Source organism: Procambarus clarkii, chromosome 63 (genome assembly GCF_040958095.1).
Source record: "Procambarus clarkii isolate CNS0578487 chromosome 63, FALCON_Pclarkii_2.0, whole genome shotgun sequence".
Taxonomy (NCBI): domain Eukaryota; kingdom Metazoa; phylum Arthropoda; class Malacostraca; order Decapoda; family Cambaridae; genus Procambarus; species Procambarus clarkii.
The window spans coordinates 18,060,161-18,083,220 of NC_091212.1; the positions used below are offsets into that span (position 1 = coordinate 18,060,161).

Genomic DNA, 23,060 nt, shown 5'->3' on the forward strand with positions numbered 1-23,060 from the left:
CTCCTTCAACAGCGGCTTCAACTTGCGATTGATGCCATGTCGTCTTGGGCCACCAATAATGGCTTCAGAGTCTCTACGTCTAAGACTTGTGCTATGACTTTTACTCGGAAGCATGTCATTCTTCGTCCCTCTTTGTTGCTTTATGGTCATCCCCTTGTGTACAGGGATTCCGCTAAGCTTTAGGGGTTAATTTTTGACACTTATTTGTCTTGGTCGGCCCATATCTCTTACCTGCGAGTTGAATGCTCTAAGGCCCTTTCCCTCCTTAAGGTTTTGTCCCATACTTCTTGGGGGGCAGATAGGCGCACGCTCCTCTCTTTACATTTCTCTCTCGTCCTGTCTAAACTCGATTATAGTTGCCCTGCTTACTCGTCTGCTTCTCCTTTTACTCTTCTCCGTCTTGATGCTTTGCACCATACTGGGTTGTGCCTCAGTTCTGGTGCCTTTCGTTCGACTCCCGTCCTCAGCTTGTATGTTGACACTGGCTTCCTATCTCTCCAGGACCGCCGTGATCGCTACTGTCTTCACTACCTTGTGCGGTCCTTGCAACATCCTTCCTCTCGTCTCAGTGGTTCTTTGACTTTTACCCCTCCTGTAGTTCCTGTTCCTCTTCACCACCTCCCTCTTTCTGTCCGGCTGTTTCGCTTACAGGACTCTCTTTCAGTTCGTCTTTCTCACATATCTCCTCGTATTGTTACTTCCTTGCCCCGGTGGAGGGTCTCCTTTCCGAAGTTTTGTACATCCTTGACCGGAATTACTAAAGCTTTTACCCCTCCTACGGTTTTGAAACGCCTTTTTTTTACTTGAGCACTTTTCTTCACACTCCCGCTCTGTTTCCATCTTCACTGATGAGTCTAAGTCTGTGGACAGTGTGGGCTACTCTGTTTTTTTCCCTGACCATACTTATGTCTCGCCTACCTCCAGAGGCTAGCATCTTCACTGCGGAACTTTATGCTATTCTCTATACTCTCCGTCTCCTGCTTTCTCGTTGTAAATCCTCCTTTGTGGTTCTCGTTGACTCTCGTAGTGCCCTCATGGCTCTCGGGTCCTTTAATCCAGTCCATCCGGATAGCCGAGATTAAACATTGGCTGTTTCTTATATCTAGTAAATTTAAATCCATAGGGTTTTGCTGGGTTCAAAGCCATATAGGTGTTTCTTTAAATGAGCGTGTGGATGCTGTCGCTAGAGAGGCTATCCGCTCTTGTCCTGTTTCTCGTAAAGGTATTCCTTATTCCGACTTTAACCCGGTTATTCATTCCTCCCTCCTTGCCCGATGGCAGGGTTGTTGGTCTTCTGTAGTTGGAAACAAACTGTGTACTCTGAAGTGCAGTGTGTCCCCATCGCCTTCCTCCTACCACCGTAACCGGCGGTGGGAAACGGCTCTGGCAAGGCTGTGTATTGGCAATACTCACTTAACTCACGGTCACTTAATGGAGCACCGCCCTTCTCCATATTGTCCAAATTGCATTGTCCCTCTTACCGTCAGGCATATCCTTGTTGAATGTCCTGACTTCCAGGACGAGTGTGTGTCTTGCTTTACAACTGTCCCTCACGGTCACATGTCCCTCGGTAAAATTCTTGGTGAATCGGATACTTTTGATATCATTCACTTTATGCGTTTCTGTTCTCGTATTGGCATCCTTAGTGATATTTAGCGCCCTCTGATTATTCCGCACATTTGATGGTGCTACATAGCCTTCCCAGTTTGGTGCCTTGTTTTGATAATTACTTACTTGATACAGTGCTATATGAAAGACTGATTAAAAAGATAGAGGCTCATGGTATTGGGGGTGCTATATTAAGTTAGATTAGGGCATGGCTATACCAAAGGAAACAGAGGGTTAGTATAAATGGGGTTAAGTCAGAGTGGGATAATGTTGTAAGTGGAGTGCCTCAAGGCTCTGTCCAAAATGAGGACAGGTGTGGGGGCAGGCAACACCGTGGTGGCAGGTGTGGGGGCCGACAACACCGTAGTGGCCGACAACACCGTAGTGGCAGGTGTGGTGGCCGACAACACCGTAGTGGCAGGTGTAGTGGCCGACAACACCGTGGGGGCAGGTGTGGTGGCCGACAACACCGTAGTGGCAGGTGTGGTGGCCGACAACACCGTAGTGGCCGACAACACCGTAGTGGCCGACAACACCGTGGGGGCAGGTGTAGTGGCCGACAACACCGTGGGGGCAGGTGTGGTGGCCGACAACACCGTAGTGGCAGGTGTGGTGGCCGACAACACCGTAGTGGCCGACAACACCGTAGTGGCCGACAACACCGTAGTGGCCGACAACACCGTAGTGGCCGACAACACCGTAGTGGCCGACAACACCGTAGTGGCCGACAACACCGTGGGGGCAGGTGTGGTGGCCGGCAACACCGTGGGGGCAGGTGTGGTTGCCGACAACACCGTAGTGGCAGGTGTAGTGGCCGACAACACCGTGGGGGCAGGTGTGGTGGCCGACAACACCGTAGTGGCAGGTGTGGGGGCCGGCAACACCGTGGTGGCAGGTGTGGTGGCCGGCAACACCGTGGGGGCAGGTGTGGTGGCCGACAACACCGTAGTGGCAGGTGTGGGGGCCGGCAACACCGTGGTGGCAGGTGTGGTGGCCGACAACACCGTGGTGGCAGGTGTGGGGGCCAGAAACACCGTGGGGGCAGATGTGGTGGCCGGCAACACCGTGGTGGCAGGTGTGGGGGCCAGAAACACCGTGGGGGCAGGTGTGGTGGCCGGCAACACCGTGGGGGCAGGTGTGGGGGCCGGCAACACCGTAGTGGCAGGTGTGGGGGCCGGCAACACCGTAGTGGCAGGTGTGGTGGCCGGCAACACCGTGGGGGCAGGTGTGGGGGCCGGCAACACCGTGGTGGCAGGTGTAGGGGGCCGGCAACACCGTGGGGGCAGGTGTAGGGGGCCAGAAACACCGTGGGGGCAGGTGTGGTGGCCGGCAACACCGTGGGGGCAGGTGTGGTGGCCGGCAACACCGTGGGGGCAGGTGTAGGGGCCGGCAACACCGTGGTGGCAGGTGTGGGGGCCGGCAACACCGTGGGGGCAGGTGTGGTGGCCGGCAACACCGTGGTGGCAGGTGTAGGGGGCCAGAAACACCGTGGGGGCAGGTGTGGTGGCCGGCAACACCGTGGTGGCAGGTGTAGGGGGCCAGAAACACCGTGGGGGCAGGTGTGGTGGCCGGCAACACCGTGGGGGCAGGTGTGGGGGCCGGCAACACCGTGGCGGCAGGTGTGGGGGCCGGCAACACCGTAGTGGCAGGTGTGGGGGCCGGCAACACCGTGGTGGCAGGTGTGGGGGCCGGCAACACCGTAGTGGCAGGTGTGGGGGCCGGCAACACCGTGGTAGTGCTGGTAGGTCAGGTTTTGCACGTATTGTCCACAATGTCTCCAGTTGTGTAGCGATAACAGGCAACAATGAAACAAAGCATCGCTGTTAAGCATGATATAATTTGGCATACAATTTACAGAACTTTTAACTTTTTGTAAGTAAGTAGTGTGTCAAATTACAGACTAACCCCATCAACCCCACCAACCCTCCGTCGAACAAGGCAGCTAAATCACTCCCACATTATGATACAAGAGGATAAACATTTCATCCACTCGAATACTTCCCAACCAAAGTTCTGAAACAGATCAACCCTTCTGTTGTGTCTTACAGGTGTCAATTGCCCCCTCCTCGCTTTCCCCTAATAATTCCCTTCCCCCTCCCCCCCCTCTACAGATGGTACCCCTCACGGCGTGGATGTCTTGCGTCAGGCAGCGGGGTGGAGTCAACGCGGTGCCAGTACGATGACGTCTCCGGGGCGCACCAGGAGCTCCGAGGCGCGCGGCAGGCAGACGGACTCCCACACCAGCTGTGGGAAGGTGACAAGTTATCTTATATGTCCAATTTTGGTAATATACAAGACAAACGACTTTGTGCACTTCTAAGCACACATTTATTTCGCTCTCTGAATTACTGTAATATTATTTCCTAACATACATTTTTATAATTAAATGCAGAGTTGTCTTAATTTGTAATTAGGATAAATCTGCATTTAATGTTTCTTATTTTAAATCAAACTACAGTCGTGTTTGTCTGAACGATAATGATGAATCAAATGACGAATCATATATAATGTAAGCATCATATAATGCTTACCTAAATGAGCCACAGGGACGTTCTAAAGAACGTTTTCAGTGTCAGAGCAATTCAGATGGAATGCATTAGGCAGTGATGTGGTGGAGGCTGACTCCATACACAGTTACAAATGTAGATATGATAGAGCCCAGTAGGCTCAGGAACCTGTACACCAGTTGATTGACAGTTGAGAGGCGGGACCAAAGAGCCAAAGCTCAACCCCCGCAAACACAACTAGGTGAGTACATACACATTGGGAGAGGGAACCCACATGGGGAGAGGGACCAGGACGAGGGACTTCACATAGGGAGACGGACCACACATGGGGAGAGGGACCACACATGGGGTGAGGGACCACACATGGGGTGAGGAACCACACATGGGGAGAGGGACCACACATGGGGAGAGGGACCACACATGGGGAGAGGGACCTCACATGGGGAGAGGAACCACACATGGGGAGAGGGACCACACATGGGGAGAGGGACCACACATGGGGAGAGGAACCACACATGGGGAGAGGAACCACACATGGGGAGAGGGACCACACATGGGGAGAGGGACCACACATGGGGAGAGGGACCACACATGGGGAGAGGGACCACACATGGGGAGAGGGACCACACATGGGGAGAGGGACCACACATGGGGAGAGGGACCACACATGGGGAGAGGGACCACACATGGGGAGAGGGACCACACATGGGGAGAGGGACCTCACATGGGGAGAGGAACCACACATGGGGAGAGGGACCACACATGGGGAGAGGAACCACACATGGGGAGAGGGACCACACATGGGGAGAGGGACCACACATGGGGAGAGGGACCACACATAGGGAGAGGGACCACACATGGGGAGAGGGACCACACATGGGGAGAGGGACCACACATGGGGAGAGGGACCACACATGGGGAGAGGGACCACATATGGGGAGAGGGACCAGGACGAGGGACCACACATGGGGAGAGGGATCACATATGGGGAGAGGGACCACACATGGGGAGAGGGACCACACATGGGAAGAGGGACCACACATGGGGAGAGGAACCACACATGGGGAGAGGGACCAGGACGAGGGACCACACATGGGGAGAGGGATCACACATGGGGAGAGGGACCACACATGGGGAGAGGGACCAGGACGAGGGACCACACATGGGGAGAGGGACCAGGACGAGGGACCACACATGGGGAGAGGGATCACACATGGGGATAGGGACCACACATGGGGATAGGGATCACACATGGGGAGAGGGACCACACATGGGGAGAGGGACCACACATGGGAAGGGGGGGGGGGAGTGGAACAAGATTTAGATTTTAATGTATTTAAAAAAATTAGAACTATGGAAGCGAGCACGGGCGTGAGCGCGTACACACGCACACAACCACTCAGGAGAACAAACCCGCACAAATCGACCTGGACAACTCTGCTATTGTGTATCAACCGGAAGTCGGGGGAAATGGGGGGGGGGTATATTGTATTAATGGGAGAGTGTGAGTATGGGAGCGTGGGTGTGGGTGTGGGAGCGTGGGTGTGGGTGTGGAAGCGTGGGTGTGGGAGCGTGGGTGTGGGGTGGTGGGAGCGTGGGTGTGGGTGTGGGAGCGTGGGTGTGGGAGCGTGGGTGTGGGTGTGGGGTGGTGGGAGCGTGGGTGTGGGAGCGTGGGTGTGGGTGTGGGAGCGTGGGTGTGGGAGCGTGGGTGTGGGTGTGGGTGTGGGAGCGTGGGTGTGGGGTGGTGGGAGCGTGGGTGTGGGTGTGGGAGCGTGGGTGTGGGTGTGGAAGCGTGGGTGTGGGAGCGTGGGTGTGGGGTGGTGGGAGCGTGGGTGTGGGTGTGGGAGCGTGGGTGTGGGTGTGGAAGCGTGGGTGTGGGAGCGTGGGTGTGGGGTGGTGGGAGCGTGGGTGTGGGTGTGGGAGCGTAGGTGTGGGTGTGGGAGCGTGGGTGTGGGTGTGGGAGCGTGGGTGTGGGGTGGTGGGAGCGTGGGTGTGGGTGTGGGAGCGTGGGTGTGGGGTGGTGGGAGCGTGGGAGTGGGGAGGTGGGAGCGTGGGTGTGGGGTGGTGGGAGCGTGGGAGTGGGGTGGTGGGAGCGTGGGTGTGGGAGCGTGGGTGTGGGGTGGTGGGAACGTGGGTGTGGGAGCGTGGGTGTAGGGTGGTGGGAGCGTGGGTGTGGGTGTGGGAGCGTGGGTGTGTGGGTGTGGGAGCGTGGGTGTGGGGTGGTGGGAGCGTGGGTGTGGGGTGGTGGGAGCGTGGGTGTGGGGTGGTGGGAGCGTAGGTGTGGGGTGGTGGGAGCGTGGGTGTGGGGTGGTGGGAGCGTGGGTGTGGGTGTGGGAGCGTGGGTGTGGGTGTGGGAGCGTGGGTGTGAGGTGGTTGGAGCGTGGGTGTGGGGTGGTGGGAGCGTGGGTGTGGGTGTGGGAGCGTGGGAGTGGGGAGGTGGGAGCGTGGGTGTGGGGTGGTGGGAGCGTGGGTGTGGGAGCGTGGGTGTGGGGTGGTGGGAGCGTGGGTGTGGGAGCGTGGGTGTGGGGTGGTGGGAGCGTGGGTGTGGGTGTGGGAGCGTGGGTGTGGGGTGGTGGGAGCGTGGGTGTGGGGTGTTGGGAGCGTGGGTGTGGGTGTGGGAGCGTGGGAGTGGGGAGGTGGGAGCGTGGGTGTGGGGTGGTGGGAGCGTGGGTGTGGGAGCGTGGGTGTGGGGTGGTGGGAGCGTGGGTGTGGGAGCGTGGGTGTGGGGTGGTGGGAGCGTGGGTGTGGGAGCGTGGGTGTGGGGTGGTGGGAGCGTGGGTGTGGGAGCGTGGGTGTGGGGTGGTGGGAGCGTGGGTGTGGGGTGGTGGGAGCGTGGGAGTGGGGTGGTGGGAGCGTGGGTGTGGGAGCGTGGGTGTGGGGTGGTGGGAGCGTGGGTGTGGGGTGGTGGGAGCGTGGGTGTGGGGTGGTGGGAGCGTGGGAGTGGGGAGGTGGGAGCGTGGGTGTGGGTGTGGGAGCGTGGGTGTGGGGTGGTGGGAGCGTGGGTGTGGGTGTGGGAGCGTGGGTGTGGGGTGGTGGGAGCGTGGGTGTGGGTGTGGGAGCGTGGGTGTGGGGTGGTGGGAGCGTGGGTGTGGGTGTGGGAGCGTAGGTGTGGGGTGGTGGGAGCGTGGGTGTGGGGTGGTGGGAGCGTGGGTGTGGGGTGGTGGGAGCGTGGGTGTGGGTGTGGGAGGGTGGGTGTGGGGTGGTGGGAGCGTGGGTGTGGGTGTGGGAGCGTGGGTGTGGGGTGGTGGGAGCGTGGGTGTGGGTGTGGGAGCGTAGGTGTGGGGTGGTGGGAGCGTGGGTGTGGGGTGGTGGGAGCGTGGGTGTGGGGTGGTGGGAGCGTGGGTGTGGGTGTGGGAGGGTGGGTGTGGGGTGGTAGGAGCGTGGGTGTGGGTGTGGGAGCGTGGGTGTGGGGTGGTGGGAGCGTGGGTGTGGGTGTGGGAGCGTAGGTGTGGGGTGGTGGGAGCGTGGGTGTGGGGTGGTGGGAGCGTGGGAGTGGGGTGGTGGGAGCGTATGTGTGGGGAGGTCAGAGCGTGGGTGTGGGCAGGTGTTGGGAGTTGAGCATGGGTGGGGGAGCGTGGGTATCGTTGCAGCAGGTCAGTGAGAGGTCCTGCAATATCTGTACTTCAGTCTGCTTCATAAGGCGATAGCCTGCCTGTCACTCCGCTTCATAAGGCGATAGCCTGCCTGTCACTCTGCTTCTACAGTCTGCTATCGTACTAGTGAGGTAGTCTGACCACCTCTCACAACCTGCTATCCAGGTTGAATGATAAACTTGGTTAATTCGTTATCTGGCTGGTAAGATAACCTACACCTCTCTGCCCGTATCTTGGCTCGTAATAACTTTACACCACCACCACTAAACTATTAAAAATCTTGTTAATACGTAGTTTTTTTATTTTCCTCTCCTCTTAACTGTTTACCAGTTTTGTTAACTATTCTGTCTCTGTCTACACCACTTCTTCCCCCTGTCTCTGTCTACACCCCTCCTTCCCTCTGTCTCTGTCTCTGTCTACACCCCTCCTTCCCCCTGTCTCTGTATCTGTCTACACCCCTCCTTCCCCCTGTCTCTGTATCTGTCTACACCCCTCCTTCCCTCTGTCTCTGTCTCTGTCTACACCCCTCCTTCCCCCTGTCTCTGTCTACACCCCTCCTTCCCCCTGTCTCTGTCTACACCCCTCCTTCCCCCTGTCTCTGTCTACACCCCTCCTTCCCCCTGTCTCTGTCTACACCACTCCTTCCCCCTGTCTCTGACACTGTCTACACCCTTCCTTCCCCCTGTCTCTGTCTCTGTCTACACCCCTCCTTCCCCTCTGTCTCTGTCTCTGTCTACACCCCTCCTTCCCCCCTGTCTCTGTCTCTGTCTCTGTCTACACCCCTCCGTCCCCCTGTCTCTGTCTACACCACTTCTTCCCCCTGTCTCTGTCTACACCCCTCCTTCCCCCTGTCTCTGTCTACACCCCTCCTTCCCCCTGTCTCTGTCTACACGCCTCCTTCCCCCTGTCTCTGTCTACACCACTTCTTCCCCCTGTCTCTGTCTACACCACTTCTTCCCCCTGTCTCTGTCTACACCCCTTCTTCCCCCTGTCTCTGTCTACACCACTCCTTCCCCCTGTCTCTGTCTACACCCCTCCTTCCCCCTGTCTCTGTCTACACCCCTCCTTCCCCCTGTCTCTGTCTACACCACTCCGTCCCCCTGTCTCTGACACTGTCTACACCCTTCCTTCCCCCTGTCTCTGTCTCTGTCTACACCCCTCCTTCCCCCTGTCTCTGTCTACACCCCTCCTTCCCCCTGTCTCTGTCTACACCACTCCTTCCCCCTGTCTCTGACACTGTCTACACCCTTCCTTCCCCCTGTCTCTGGCTCTGTCTACACCCCTCCTTCCCCCCTGCCTCTGTCTCTGTCTACACCACTCCTTCCCCCTGTCTCTGACACTGTCTACACCCTTCCTTCCCCCTGTCTCTGTCTCTGTCTACACCCCTCCTTCCCCCCTGCCTCTGTCTCTGTCTACACCCCTCCTTCCCCCTGTCTCTGTCTCTGTCTCTGTCTACACCCCTCCTTCCCCCTGTCTCTGTCTCTGTCTCTGTCTACACCCCTCCTTCCCCCTGTCTCTGTCTCTGTCTCTGTCTACACCCCTCCTTCCCCCTGTCTCTGTCTACACCCCTCCTTTCCCCTGTCTCTGACACTGTCTACACCCCTCCTTCCCCCTGTCTCTGACACTGTCTACACCCCTCCTTCCTCCTGTCTCTGACACTGTCTACACCCCTCCTTCCCCCTGTCTCTGTCTACACCCCTCCTTTCCCCGGTCTCTGTCTACACCACTTCTTCCCCCTGTCTCTGTCTACACCCCTCCTTCCCCCTGTCTCTGTCTACACCCCTCCTTCCCCCTGTCTCTGACACTGTCTACACCCCTCCTTCCCCCTGTCTCTGTCTACACCCCTCCTTCCCCCCTGTCTCTGACACTGTCTACACCCCTCCTTCCCCCTGTCTCTGTCTACACCCCTCCTTCCCCCCTGTCTCTGTCTACACCCCTCCTTCCCCCCTGTCTCTGACACTGTCTACACCCCTCCTTCCCCCTGTCTCTGTCTACACCCCTCCTTCCCCCCTGTCTCTGTCTACACCCCTCCTTCCCCCTGTCTCTGTCTCTGTCTACACCCCTCCTTCCCCCCTGTCTCTGACACTGTCTACACCCCTCCTTCCCCCTGTCTCTGTCTCTGTCTACACCCCTCCTTCCCCCCTGTCTCTGACACTGTCTACACCCCTCCTTCCCCCTGTCTCTGTCTCTGTCTACACCCCTCCTTCCGCCCTGTCTCTGACACTGTCTACACCCCTCCTTCCCCCTGTCTGTGTCTCTGTCTACACCCCTTCTTCCCCCCTGTCTCTGACACTGTCTACACCCCTCCTTCCCCCTGTCTGTGTCTCTGTCTACACCCCTCCTTCCCCCCTGTCTCTGACACTGTCTACACCCCTCCTTCCCCCTGTCTGTGTCTCTGTCTACACCCCTCCTTCCCCCCTGTCTCTGACACTGTCTACACCCCTCCTTCCCCCTGTCTCTGTCTCTGTCTACACCCCTCCTTCCCCCCTGTCTCTGACACTGTCTACACCCCTCCTTCCCCCTGTCTCTGTCTCTGTCTACACCCCTCCTTCCCCCCTGTCTCTGACACTGTCTACACCCCTCCTTCCCCCTGTCTCTGTCTCTGTCTACACCCCTCCTTGCCCCCTGTCTCTGACACTGTCTACACCCCTCCTTCCCCCTGTCTCTGACACTGTCTACACCCTTCCTTCCCCTGCACCTCCCTCAACTGTGTCTGATAAAAAAATGATCGCTGATTGACAGTTGAGAGGCGGGCCGAAAGAGCAGAGCTCAACCCCAGCAAGCACAACTAGGTGAATATAACTCCCCACTCTCTAATCCCTCCCACACACACACACTCATCCCTCCCACACACACACACACTCATCCCTCCCACACACACATACACACACACACTCATCCCTCCCACACACACACACACATACACACACACACACACACACACACACTCATCCCTCCCACACACACACACACACTCATCCTTCCCACACACACACACTATCTCATCCCTCCCACACACACACACACACCCATCCTTCCCACACACACACACAAACTCATTCCTCCCACACACACACTCATCCCTCCCACACACACACACACACACTCATCCCTCCCACACACACACACAAACTCATTCCTCCCACACACACACTCATCCCTCCCACACACACACACTCATCCCTCCCACACACACACACACACACACTCATCCCTCCCACACACACACACAAACTCATTCCTCCCACACACACACTCATCCCTCCCACACACACACACACTCATCCCTCCCACACACAAGACAAACATACCAGACACTGGTAAATCCCTCATTTCATCTCGCAGACAGAGCACCGTGTGGAGCTGTGAGACAGCGCCCACAAGGGCTCCATTAACACCCCATCCATCAGCGCTTGAGTGGGGTGTGAGGACCCGCCATGAACACTGGGCATGACGGGTGCCGTTCAGAAGCATGGTTCATGGTGGAGGCGGGGAGGTCGCCGGCCGCGCCACCGTGTGGAGCTCTGGGCCACGGTAACGTCCCATCCTCCGGCTCAACGCTCACCATAACTATTTTACAGTTTTAAAAGTTACATACAAACGAAATTAAAAATTACATTACAGGCTACAGGATTTTAGGTTACCTTTCTCTAGCGTCGAGTCCCTCTCTCGGTGACTACTTCTACTCTAGTGGTAAGTGTAGAGCCTCTGCGGCAGCCTTACCTGCTCTAGTGGGCGTGTCCTGGTCACGGAGAGGACGATGGGGCGGGAGGCTGATGCTCTGATGTGTCCTACACTATGAAGGCCTAGACACATCTCCGTCTCCAGTCGACGTGCTGAGGAGGTAACCAAGATGAGTTGGTTAGGCCAGGCTGGGTCGAGGGAGCCAATGAGATATATATTATTACATACAAACAGCTCCTCCCCACGAACATGTCATGTCTACCAGATGTATTCCGCAAGTCTTGTCCGCGAGGTGCTGTACCCAGCGTCTTACCCAACACCCTACAGCGTCACCCACGCACCACTGGCAACGACCTGCGTTGTTCTCCTTACTAACGACTGGGTAATATATATATTTATAGTGACCATTAACGGGTCGGTGGACGCTCGCCGTTAGCAGCACCTTGTATGTGTGTGTGCGCGCTTTTTGCGTGCGTACATGAATGCCTGGGTCCTTCTCACTGTAAACTTATTTTATAGTGTACGATCTTTTGACTTACACGCCAATGCAACTGTTCGCGACCATGGACACCTTCTCGACGGTGTAGACGGAGGCCCAAAAGATTGAGTCAGCTTTAACAACAATAAGAAAAGTGTCAAGAATTCTTGTAAACTTGTAACAGACGCTGAACAAGTCTGCCACGGGAGCATGCAAATGAAGGAACCGGAAATGAGACGTGGCAGCTTCCGGAGAGTTAGGGAACGAGGAGAGGGAGGGAGGGAGGGTGAGAGAGAGAGAGAGAGAGAGAGAGAGAGAGAGAGAGAGAGAGAGAGAGAGAGAGAGAGAGAGAGAGAGAGAGAGAGAGAGAGAGAGAGAGAGAGAGTGTGTACTCACCTAGTTGTACTCACCTAGTTGTGTTTGCGGGGGTTGAGCTCTGGCTCTTTGGTCCCGCCTCTCAACCGTCAATCAACAGGTGTACAGATTCCTGAGCCTATCGGGCTCTGTCATATCTACACTTGAAACTGTGTATGGAGTCAGCCTCCACCACATCACCCCCTAATGCATTCCATTTGTGTGTGTGTGTGTGTGTGTGTGTGTGTGTGTGTGTGTGTGTGTGTGTGTGTGTGTGTGTGTGTGTGTGTGTGTGTGTTAGAGACGGAGGCAGACAGAGGGTTATGGGACAGTGAATTAATAGTATGGTTAAGGAAGGCGATGTTTGGCGAAGAAGAATGTAGAGGAGAGATTGGGATGGAGGCGAGTGAGGTGGTGGCATGGGGGAGGGTTGAGGGAGTGGGGGGGGGAGCGGGTTGAGTAATGGGGTGTCAACAATCAGAGACAATAATGTTGGCAGCAACTATCAACGGCCGCCATTACTGGTCCCCAGGGTCACCGGCTGATCACCCGACCCGCCAACCCACCACAAGACACTGCTAAGTGCATCAAGCGGTAAGGTCGACAGTGCTAAATCCGTCGGCGACAATTTCCGCCTTGTTACGGTTGTCATGTGATCTTCTTACAACAAAAACTGTGTTTGTGTTTTTCGTGAAGCGTTGATGAGAACGACGGTGAAAGTGTTTCTTCAGTGATTATTGCCATGCTGTTATCGAAGTCTGTTATTGGCAAGATATCTTTTTAAGACTTATTAAGATGAATTTTATGTTAGTCTGTTGTTGGGACGTCGCTCTGAAAGTTAGAAAAGGTCACATCGGGGAAATATTGAAGTCAATAGACGGGAATCAATGTCATTTGCACCTTAAAGTTTTGAGGACTCTAATTGAGAATATTTTCCAGATAACTCTACATCCTTATAACAAAAGTGTACGAAATTAATTATTTTGTCAGTGAAGGGAGAGTTAGAGGAAGGCAGCACACTGAGGCGGACACTTTAACATTTAACATGAAGGATCAGGCTTTACGGAATCTCTCTTTCAAATATGGAAATATTAAATTCAGGACAATATGCTTTTTTTCTATCAAGGGGAATAATGATTAAAAACGAAACGCGTTCTATTGTGTTTTTCGAACAGGAAAATGATTATTAAATGCCATTTTTCAATTTGTAAAGGTGTGTCGCCTTCCGCTTGGCGCCATTACGTAGCCTTTTATCCAGAGCAAATTACCTCGTCGGGTTGGAGCGTCGTCGCCACTTTGGAAATGGCTTCGGCATTTGCTTCTCGACAGAGTCCTTCACGCCCAGAATAACATCCCTTGATTAAAAATGTTCCGTGGACGTGAAGACTACTTACAGTGTCTTAAGAGGAAGATGTGAACAAATGTTGTCCAGGTGGGAGTCGACTCTTTGGTTGGGGGTCGGTGCCTGTGGGTACTCACCTATTTGTGCTTGCGGGGGTTGAGCTCTGGCTCTTTGGTCCCGCCTATCAACCGTCAATCAACTGATGAACAGGTTCCTGAGCCTACTATGCTCTATCATATCTACATTTGAAACTGTGTATGGAGTCAGCCTCCACCACATCACTGCCCAATGCATTCCACCTGTTAACTACTCTGACACTGAAAAAGTTCTTTCCAACGTCCCTGTGGCTCATTTGGGTACTCAGTCTCCACCTGTGTCCCCTTGTTCGCGTACCACCCGAGGTAAACAGTTTATCCTTATCTACCCTGTCAATTCCTCTGAGAATTTTGTAGGCGTGTGTGTGTACGCTTGTTTGTGCATGTGTGCGTATACGTGTGCGTGTCTGTAAGTACTCGACTGAATGGACTCTCCTATATGTGCTTGCAAAACGTGTTACAGCTTCTGAGCCCTTCGTTTCTGGCACTGGTCGCCAATTTCAATATTCACACACTCTCCCTCTTGCTGTTTAACTTATCTAATCTTCAAACTGCTTGTGGATTTAGACTTCACTTCCTCATATTTGAGCTCGCTAGAGACCTGCCACCTTCCAGTGGTCAGGGTTAGCCTTCTGCAGTCTTCCGCTCCTCTTATTCCTTGCATCAATGACCACCATGAGGAGGAAGGTGTGAGGGTTAGTGCCACCTCTCTTCACCAGGCGAGCCAGGAGGCTATAACCAGCTCCCAGATGGTACACAGCAATAACGCTATGTCTACGTGTGGTCTTATTATGTCTGTATTTGATGCAACGTATTCAACCACTGTTTTGAGTTCCTCTGAATATTTTTAAGTAAATATTTTTATTATTACTATTAAGTAATTTAAAGCAATATATTAAATATATCCAAATATTAATTTTTTTAATTTTTAAATATAGTAATAACGGCAAGAATTGTAGCCATAAAAATCAAACAACATGTGTCTAATACGAAAACATACGTTTGACAGCGAAGGGATTGTGCCTGTAGGGACCGTTGTTGAGCGCGTACACAGACTTGGCCTCCGTCAGGACGTCAAGGAGGGCCATGCGAGGTCCGAGGTCCACCTCTGTTCTTGCCACCTCGTTCCTGGAGGCGTCGGCCACCAGGAGCAGCGCTCGAGGGAGAGAGGAGGCGGGCAGGCCTCTGGGGAAGACGGCCGGAACCTGAGGAAACACGAGAGTAAAATTACATTCAGTACTCTAAATATTGAACAACATTCAGGAAAAGGTAACAATTAGCCGTGTCTGCAAAACTGCCGCTTTCCGCCGGACGCCTGGACGGTGCCCACCGGACGCCTGCACGGTGCCCGCCGGACGCCTGCACGGTGCCCACCGGACGCCTGGACGGTGCCCGCCGGACGCCTGGACGGTGCTCGCCGGACGCCTGCACGGTGCCCACCGGACGCCTGGACGGTGCCCACCGGACGCCTGGACGGTGCCCGCCGGACGCCTGGACGGTGCTCGCCGGACGCCTGCACGGTGCCCGCCGGACGCCTGCACGGTGCCCGCCGGACGCCTGGACGGTGCTCGCCGGACGCCTGCACGGTGCCCACCGGACGCCTGGACGGTGCCCGCCGGACGCCTGGACGGTGCTCGCCGGACGCCTGCACGGTGCCCACCGGACGCCTGGACGGTGCCCACCGGACGCCTGGACGGTGCCCGCCGGACGCCTGGACGGTGCTCGCCGGACGCCTGCACGGTGCCCGCCGGACGCCTGCACGGTGCCCGCCGGACGCCTGCACGGTGCCCACCGGACGCCTGCACGGTGCCCGCCGGAAGCCTGCACGGTGCCCGCCGGGCGCCTGCACGGTGCCCGCCGGACGCCTGGACGCTACAACAGATGTTCATGTGGTTCATTAAACACTTCTAGACATGTGCTCAACAGACTTGTGTAACATATATGACTTATGAGATGGATGACTTATGAGATAGTGACAGGTGGCACGCCACAGTGACAGGTGGCACGCCACAGTGACAGGTGGCACGCCACAGTGACAGGTGGCACGCCACAGTGACAGGTGGCACGCCACAGTGACAGGTGGCACACCACAGTGACAGGTGGCACGCCACAGTGACAGGTGGCACGCCACAGTGGCAGGTGGCACGCCACAGTGACAGGTGGCACGCCACAGTGACAGGTGGCACACCACAGTGACAGGTGGCACGCCACAGTGACAGGTTGCACGCCACAGTGATAGGTGGCACGCCACAGTGACAGGTGGCACGCCACAGTGACAGGTGGCACGCCACAGTGGCAGGTGGCACGCCACAGTGACAGGTGGCACGCCACAGTGACAGGTGGCTCGCCACAGTGACAGGTGGCACACCACAGTGACATGACAATGATATGACAGTAGGATAACGGCCGCACCTCAACAGCCACAGGGTCAAATAACTGTTCGTCTTCGGGCAGGGAGTGCCAGTGGGTGCCAGGCGGCGTGTCCAGGTCGTTGGAGGGACGCCGAAGATGCAGAAGAGGTCCCTGGGGGGAGTCGGGTCCGTCCTTGAGCTGGAAGGTCCTTAGGGCGTCCGTGGAAGGTGCCGACCCGGGGCCCAGTCGGCCAGCCTGAGGAAATAAGATGCCCAAGTTACGTCCGATATTAGTTCATACGTCTTGCCTCATATTCCTAATTAAATGTGTTCTGTTTTTGTATAATCAGATTCTAATTATATGTCATTACCTCCTATACCTCTCACTATACACGTGTCTCTCCACAAACAAAAAAAGTTATTTTTACCCTGACAAAACTAAATGACCGCAACAGCAGAGTTAGTGAAATATGGTGCGAATGTAACCTAGACTTTCGCGCACATTTTAATAATGACATGCGCCACCCAAACTCCCAGGTTATGTAGCTTTCTCAAATGTTGGTTCCCATGATGTCGGTATCTTGATGTATGTTAAAAGTAACCTAGTGTGTAAACATGTTAAAAACCACAAAAGTGACAACTCATATTATCAGCAGTTTCAGATTGCTACAGCGACCGGGTTTCTTAACTTAGTTAATGTATATGTAAGGTGTGATCAAATGGTGGAAGCTTCTCTCCCAAAAATTACCAGCAGCTCTCAAACCATTGTAATGGGTGATCTTAATGCTAGACACACTAGCCTGGGTGACACCAAAACAAACGGGAATGGCAGAGTCTTTGTAAAATACTTAAGAGATAATAACATCAAAGTCTGCTCTTCAAGCAATCGAAAACTTCTCTTGGAAGATCGACAGCAAGAACCTAATACTCCCAATTATAAATGACCTAATTGATGCACAGAGTAAAGGGTCTCGAATCTCCTTTGTATGGATACCCTCACACATAAATATAACCCATCATAATGAGACAGACATTGCAGCCAAACTAGCGTGTAACAAGTTTGAAGTTGAATTAGATCTAGGTATCCCCATCTCTGCTGTCAAAACTGTATTGGTCCAAACATTCAGATCTGATAGGAAAGAACTTACTGACTCCCAACGACCTGAAAGTACTAGTATAAAAAGCTATGATTTGTTCAGATCTGAAACCTACATCTATGGACAGCACAAAACGTCCACTAGACAGTGCGACACAGTGGTTGCAAGGATCAGGTTGGGTTACCGTTACCTGTGGCAGGTGGCTGCAGGTGACGGGTCTCCCAATCCTGAGCACTCCAGTTGCAAACTCTGTGAGCAGGAACTACGGCATGATCTCCCGCACTACATCACTGAATGCCCAGTTATTAGACCTTTCAGACCAGTTGGCATGAGGTACCTGGAGCTTTGCAATTACTTTATTCACTCTCGTATTCTTGAAGATATCCTCACAGTATACCCAAAATTTGCCAGTGCAGGCTATTAAACACATGGCCCTGTATGACTAACCATCCTGCGAGATGGGGACTTGTATTACCACTGCTACCTTATTCAATCTTGTGTTGTTGATATCCTCAAAATGCATCCGGAGTCTGCCAGTGCAGACCGCCTATCACATGTCTCTGTATGACTAACCATCCTGTGTGATGGGGATTTTATAGCATCACCTAGTTAGCTTTTTTTGACACACTGTACTCCACTTCATATAGTCTAGGGTAGCTGCACTAATGCAGATGTACCTCATAACTTAATAAAAAAAAAAAAAAAAAAGACATCCTCCATCCCCAAGAGAAAACTCATGTCCCTATAACTTTCAAGGTCAACAACCTGAACATTGAAACGTAGGTAGCACAAATATCTTGGAGTTGGTATTAACAGTGACATTGTAAATGATCTACACCGTAGGTCAGTCGGTCGGCCGAGCGGACAGCACGCTGGACTTGTGATCCTGTGGTCCCGGGTTCGATCCCGGGCGCCGGCGAGAAACAATGGGCAGAGTTTCTTTCACCCTATGCCCCTGTTACCTAGCAGTAAAATAGGTACCTGGGTGTTAGTCAGCTGTCACGGGCTGCTTCCTGGGGGTGGAGGCCTGGTCGAGGACCGGGCTGCGGGGACACTAAAGCCCCGAAATCATCTCAAGATAACCTCAAGATAGGTTAAAAGAAAGACTAAAACCATTGAGAACACTTACTGGTAAGAATATTGGTATCAATATTAAATATGCTAGACTATTCTATATGATGTTCGTTAGATCTCTCGTTGATTATAATGCTCTGCACTTAATTAATTTCCCCTCCTCTGTGGTGGACAAACTTGAAGTAGTACAGAATGAGGCCATGAGGATAATTCTTGGTGCTCCAAGATGCACAAGAATCATCAACATGAGGGAAGAACTGAAGCTTCCAACCATACTAGAGAGAATAATGCAAGTCAACACCACTTTTTGCCTTAAAGTCATGAGAGATCCTACATCTCCTGCATTGCTCAGAGATAAATTATTTAGTGCTGTTAACACCCTTTTGACTGGTGCCGACATACCAACTCACTCCTTTTATGATAATAGGCTGAGCAACAATGCTTACAATCTCATTAAACTTAACATTCTTTTTAAGTGCAATCTACCAGTCTCTGATATTCCTCTTTATCTGCACCCCACCATTCAAGTATCATACACACCTGTCACCAAGAAAGATAATGAGAATCTTGCTCTTCTCAAAGCTGTCACTCTTAAAACAAGAGCCTCCTCCATCGAGAGTTTAAGATCTCACGAGCACTGTGTCTACACCGACGGCTCAGTTCAATCCTCTACTGGACGGACTACAGCGGCATGTAGGTTTTATAGAAATAATATTTGCACAAAGACTGTCAGTGTCAGGTTAATCAACTGGCTGACCTCCACACAAGCAGAACTAGCAGCATTATACTTAGCTACCAGTACATTAATAAACATTGGAGGAGAAATAATATTCTGTGATTCAAAGTCTGCTTTTCAAGCAATCGAAAACTTCTCTTGGAAGATCGACAGCAAGAACCTCATACTACCAATTATAAATGACCTAATTGATGCACAGAGTAAAGGGTCTCGAATCTCCTTTGTATGGATACCTTCACACATAAATATAACCCATCATAATGAGACAGACATTGCAGCCAAATTAGCGTGTAACAAGGATGAAGTTGAATTAGATCTAGGTATCCCCATCTCTGCTGTCAAAACTGTATTGGTCCAAACATTCAGATCTGATAGGAAAGAACTTACTGACTCCCAACGATCTGAAAGTACTAGTATAAAAAGCTATGATTTGTTCAGATCTGAAACCTACATCTATGGGCAGCACAAAACGTCCACTAGACAGTGCGACACAGTGGTTGCCAGGATCAGGTTGGGTTACCGTTACCTGTGGCAGGTGGCTGCAGGTGACGGGTCTCCCAATCCTGAGAACTCCAGTTGCAAACTCTGTGAGCAGGAACTACGGCACGATCTCCCGCACTACATCACTGAATGCCCAGTTATTAGACCTTTCAGACCAGTTGGCATGAGGTACCTGGAGCTTTGCAATTACTTTATTCACTCTCGTATTCTTGAAGATATTCTCACAGTGTACCCAAAATTTGCCAGTGCAGGCTATTAAACACATGGCTCTGTATGACTAACCATTTTGCGAGATGGGGACTTGTATTACCACTGCTACCTTATTCAATCTTGTGTTGATGATATCCTCAAAATGCTTCCGGAGTCTGCTAGTGCAGACTGCTTATCACATGCCTCTGTATGACTAACCATCCTGTGTGATGTTTTTTTTTTAGCATCACCTAGTTAGCTTTTTTTTGACACACTGTACTCCACTTCACATAGTCTAGGGTAGCTGCACTAATGCAGATGTACCTCATATCTTAATAAAAAAAAAAAGACATCCTCATAATACATCCAGAGTTTGCCAGTTTGCTACTGATCACTTGCCTCTGTATGACATAACCTAAGTAATGTGAATTTTTAGCATCAGTTTTAGCATCTCGTGACACCATGTAATCTTGTCATATAGTCTAGGGTAGTTGCATAAATGCCCATGTACCTACATATGCAAATAAAAAAATATTAAATTCCTCAGCTCAGAGAGAATCCATCTAGATAGGTATCTAACCCAGTAAAAAGCCATGTAGACAGGGAGCCAGACCTAGCCCTGCTGAGGGAGAGGGGAGTGGGTGTAGGGTAGGGGGAGAAGTTGGAGTAGCGCAGCAGGGGTATGGGAGCAGTTAGGGTTGGGGAGCAGGGTATGGGAACAGCTAGGGTTGGGGAGCAGGGTATGGGAACAGCTAGGGTTGGGGAGCAGGGTATGGGAGCAGTTAGTGTAGTGGAGCAGTGTATGGGAACAGCTAGTGTAGTGGAGCAGTGTATGGGAACAGCTAGTGTAGTGGAGCAGTGTATGGGAACAGCTAGTGTAGTGGAGCAGTGTATGGGAACAGCTAGTGTAGTGGAGCAGTGTATGGGAACAGCTAGTGTAGTGGAGCAGTGTATGGGAACAGCTAGTGTAGTGGAGCAGTGTATGGGAACAGCTAGTGTAGTGGAGCAGTGTATGGGAACAGCTAGGGTTGGGGAGCAGGGTATGGGAACAGCTGGTGTAGTTGAGCAGGGTATGGGAGCAGTTAGGGTTGGGGAACAGCTAGGGTTGCGGAGCAGGGTATGGAAATAGGTAGGGTTGCGGAGCAGGGTATGGGAACAGCTGGTGTAGTTGAGCAGGGTATGGGAGCAGCTAGGGTTGGGGAGCAGGGTATGGGAACAGCTAGGGTAGGGGAGCAGCGTAGGGGAGCAGAGTAGGTGAGCAGCTAGGGACAGGGAGCAGCTAGGGTATGGTAGCAGGGAGGAATAAAGTATAGCGGACATTCCATTTTTTTGCGCTTTCACCGTCATTAAGAACCCGTCCTGTAGTCTCGCAACCCATATTCTACGACGTCTAAATCAAATCATTTCGGCGACGGATGGCAAACTATAGTTAATTTTGTCATATATTAATAACATATCAGAAATATCTTTCCCAATTTTCTTTAAAACTTAAGTATAATTAAGGTAAAAGAGAGACCATTATACTTAGCGTTAGAAAATCTTTCACAAGACACATGTACCAATCGTATAAGCGAGCGGGATGAGCTCGGACATCACGAACTCGGATATGATGGACAGACATATAACTCGGACATCTCGGACGAATATGTCATTCGGAATGTCAGATTAAATAGTTATCGTTTACTTCGAGAATAATTCCATCTTAATTTTTTTCAGGAAATAATTTTGGCAGAGGTCCCAGGACATAAGCCGCCCAGCTACCATCTGGCAAAGGCAGTGACAATGTTTTGGTCCATCCTGGACCAATATCACGTCTTGATAAGGGTCCATGATGAACCCAAAGCCTCGTCACTTTGTTCATTTTTATATGTGTGGGCTGGGCGTCTAGTGGACAGCCATGTTATTGTTACTGTAGAGCGAACCTCCACACCTTGGTGGGTCTTTGGATGGTAATATAGGTATATTAATCTGGAGGATTGTAAAGGGTGATGGACCGTTAGGAACTTACAGAGGGTGATGGACCGTTATGATCCTACTGAGGGTGATGGACCGTTATGACCCTACAAAGGGTGACTGACCGTTATGATCCTACAAAGGGTGATGGACCGTTATGACCCTAATGAGGGTTATGGCCCATAATGACCCTACTGAGGGTGATGGACCGTCATAACCCTACTGAGAGTGATAGACCGTTATAACCCTACAAAGGGTGATAGACCGTTATGATCCTACTGAGGGTGATGGACCGTTATGATCATACTGAGGGTGATGGACCGTTATAACCCTACAAAGAGTGATGGAGCGTTATGACCCTACTAAGGGTGATGGACAGTTACGATCCTACTGAGGCTGGTGGACCGTTATGATCCTACAGAGGCTGATGGACCGTTATGATCCTACTAAGGGTGATGAACCGTTATACCCCAACAAAGGGTGATGGACCGTTATGACCCTACTGAGAGTGATGGACCGTTATAATCCTACTGCAGGTGATGGACCGTTATGATCCTACTGAGGCTGATGGACAGTTAGGATCCTACAAAGGGTAATGGACCGTTATAACCCTACAAAGGGTGATGGACCGTTATGATCCTACTGAGGGTGATGGACCGGCATATTTCTACAGAAAATGATGGACCGTTATGGCTCTACTGAGAGTGATGGACCGACATTACCCTACAGAGGGTGATGGACCGTTATGACCCTACTGAGGGTGATGGACCGTTTGACCCTACTGAATGTGATGGACCGTAACTATCCTTCTGAGGGTGATGGTCCGTTATGACCCTACTGAGGGTGATGGACCGGTATGACCCTACTGTGGGTGATTGACCGGTATGACCCTACTGAGAGTGATGGACCGTTATGACCCTACAGAGTGTGATGGACCAGTATGACCCTACTGAGGGGTGATGGGCCGTTTTGAATATACTGAGGCTGATGGACAGTTAGAACCAACAGAGGGTGATGGACCGTTATGACCCTACTGAGATTGATGGACCGGTATGACCCTACTGTGGGTTGATGGACCGTTTTGACCCTACTGAATCTGATGGACCGAAATGACCCTACTGAGAGAGATGAACCGTTAAAACCCTACTGAAGGTGAAAGACCGTTATGACCCTACTGAGGGTGATGGACAGTTTTGACCCAACTGAGGGTGATGGACCGTTATGACCCAACTGAGAGTGATGGACCGTTATGACCCAACTGAGAGTGATGGACCGTTATAACCCTACTGAGAGTGATGGACTGTTATACCCTTACTGAGGGTGATGGACCGATACGACCGTACTGAGAGTTATGGACCGTTATGATCCTACTGAGGATGATGGACCGTTATGATCCTACTGAGGGTGATGGACTGGCATATTTCTACATAGGATGATGGACCGTTATGACTCTACTGAAAATGATGGAAAGTCATTACCCTACAGAGGGTGATGGACC

The 23,060-nt window shown here is 52.6% G+C and overlaps 2 protein-coding genes across 3 annotated transcripts in view; one reads left to right on the forward strand and one right to left on the reverse strand.

The window, feature by feature from the left end:
- The first annotated feature begins 1,911 nt into the window (after positions 1-1,911).
- LOC138354519 (spore coat protein SP65-like) lies at positions 1,912-3,688 on the forward strand. The gene is made up of 2 exons (XM_069308879.1): positions 1,912-2,833; positions 3,657-3,688. The coding sequence occupies exons 1-2, from the start codon at positions 1,912-1,914 to the stop codon at positions 3,686-3,688; spliced, it is 954 nt and encodes a 317-aa protein (XP_069164980.1).
- The window catches only part of LOC123769657 (uncharacterized), a 169,610-nt gene continuing 149,975 nt past the window's right edge, over positions 3,426-23,060 (reverse strand). For both annotated transcript variants that reach the window (XM_069308623.1, XM_045760887.2), the window contains 4 exons: positions 16,074-16,268; positions 14,662-14,866; positions 11,432-11,544; positions 3,426-3,852 (listed from right to left, as the gene is read on the reverse strand). In XM_069308623.1, coding sequence (XP_069164724.1) covers positions 3,769-3,852; positions 11,432-11,544; positions 14,662-14,866; positions 16,074-16,268 — 597 coding nt within the window. In that variant the 3' untranslated portion in view covers positions 3,426-3,768. The remainder of the gene's footprint in view (positions 3,853-11,431; positions 11,545-14,661; positions 14,867-16,073; positions 16,269-23,060) is intronic.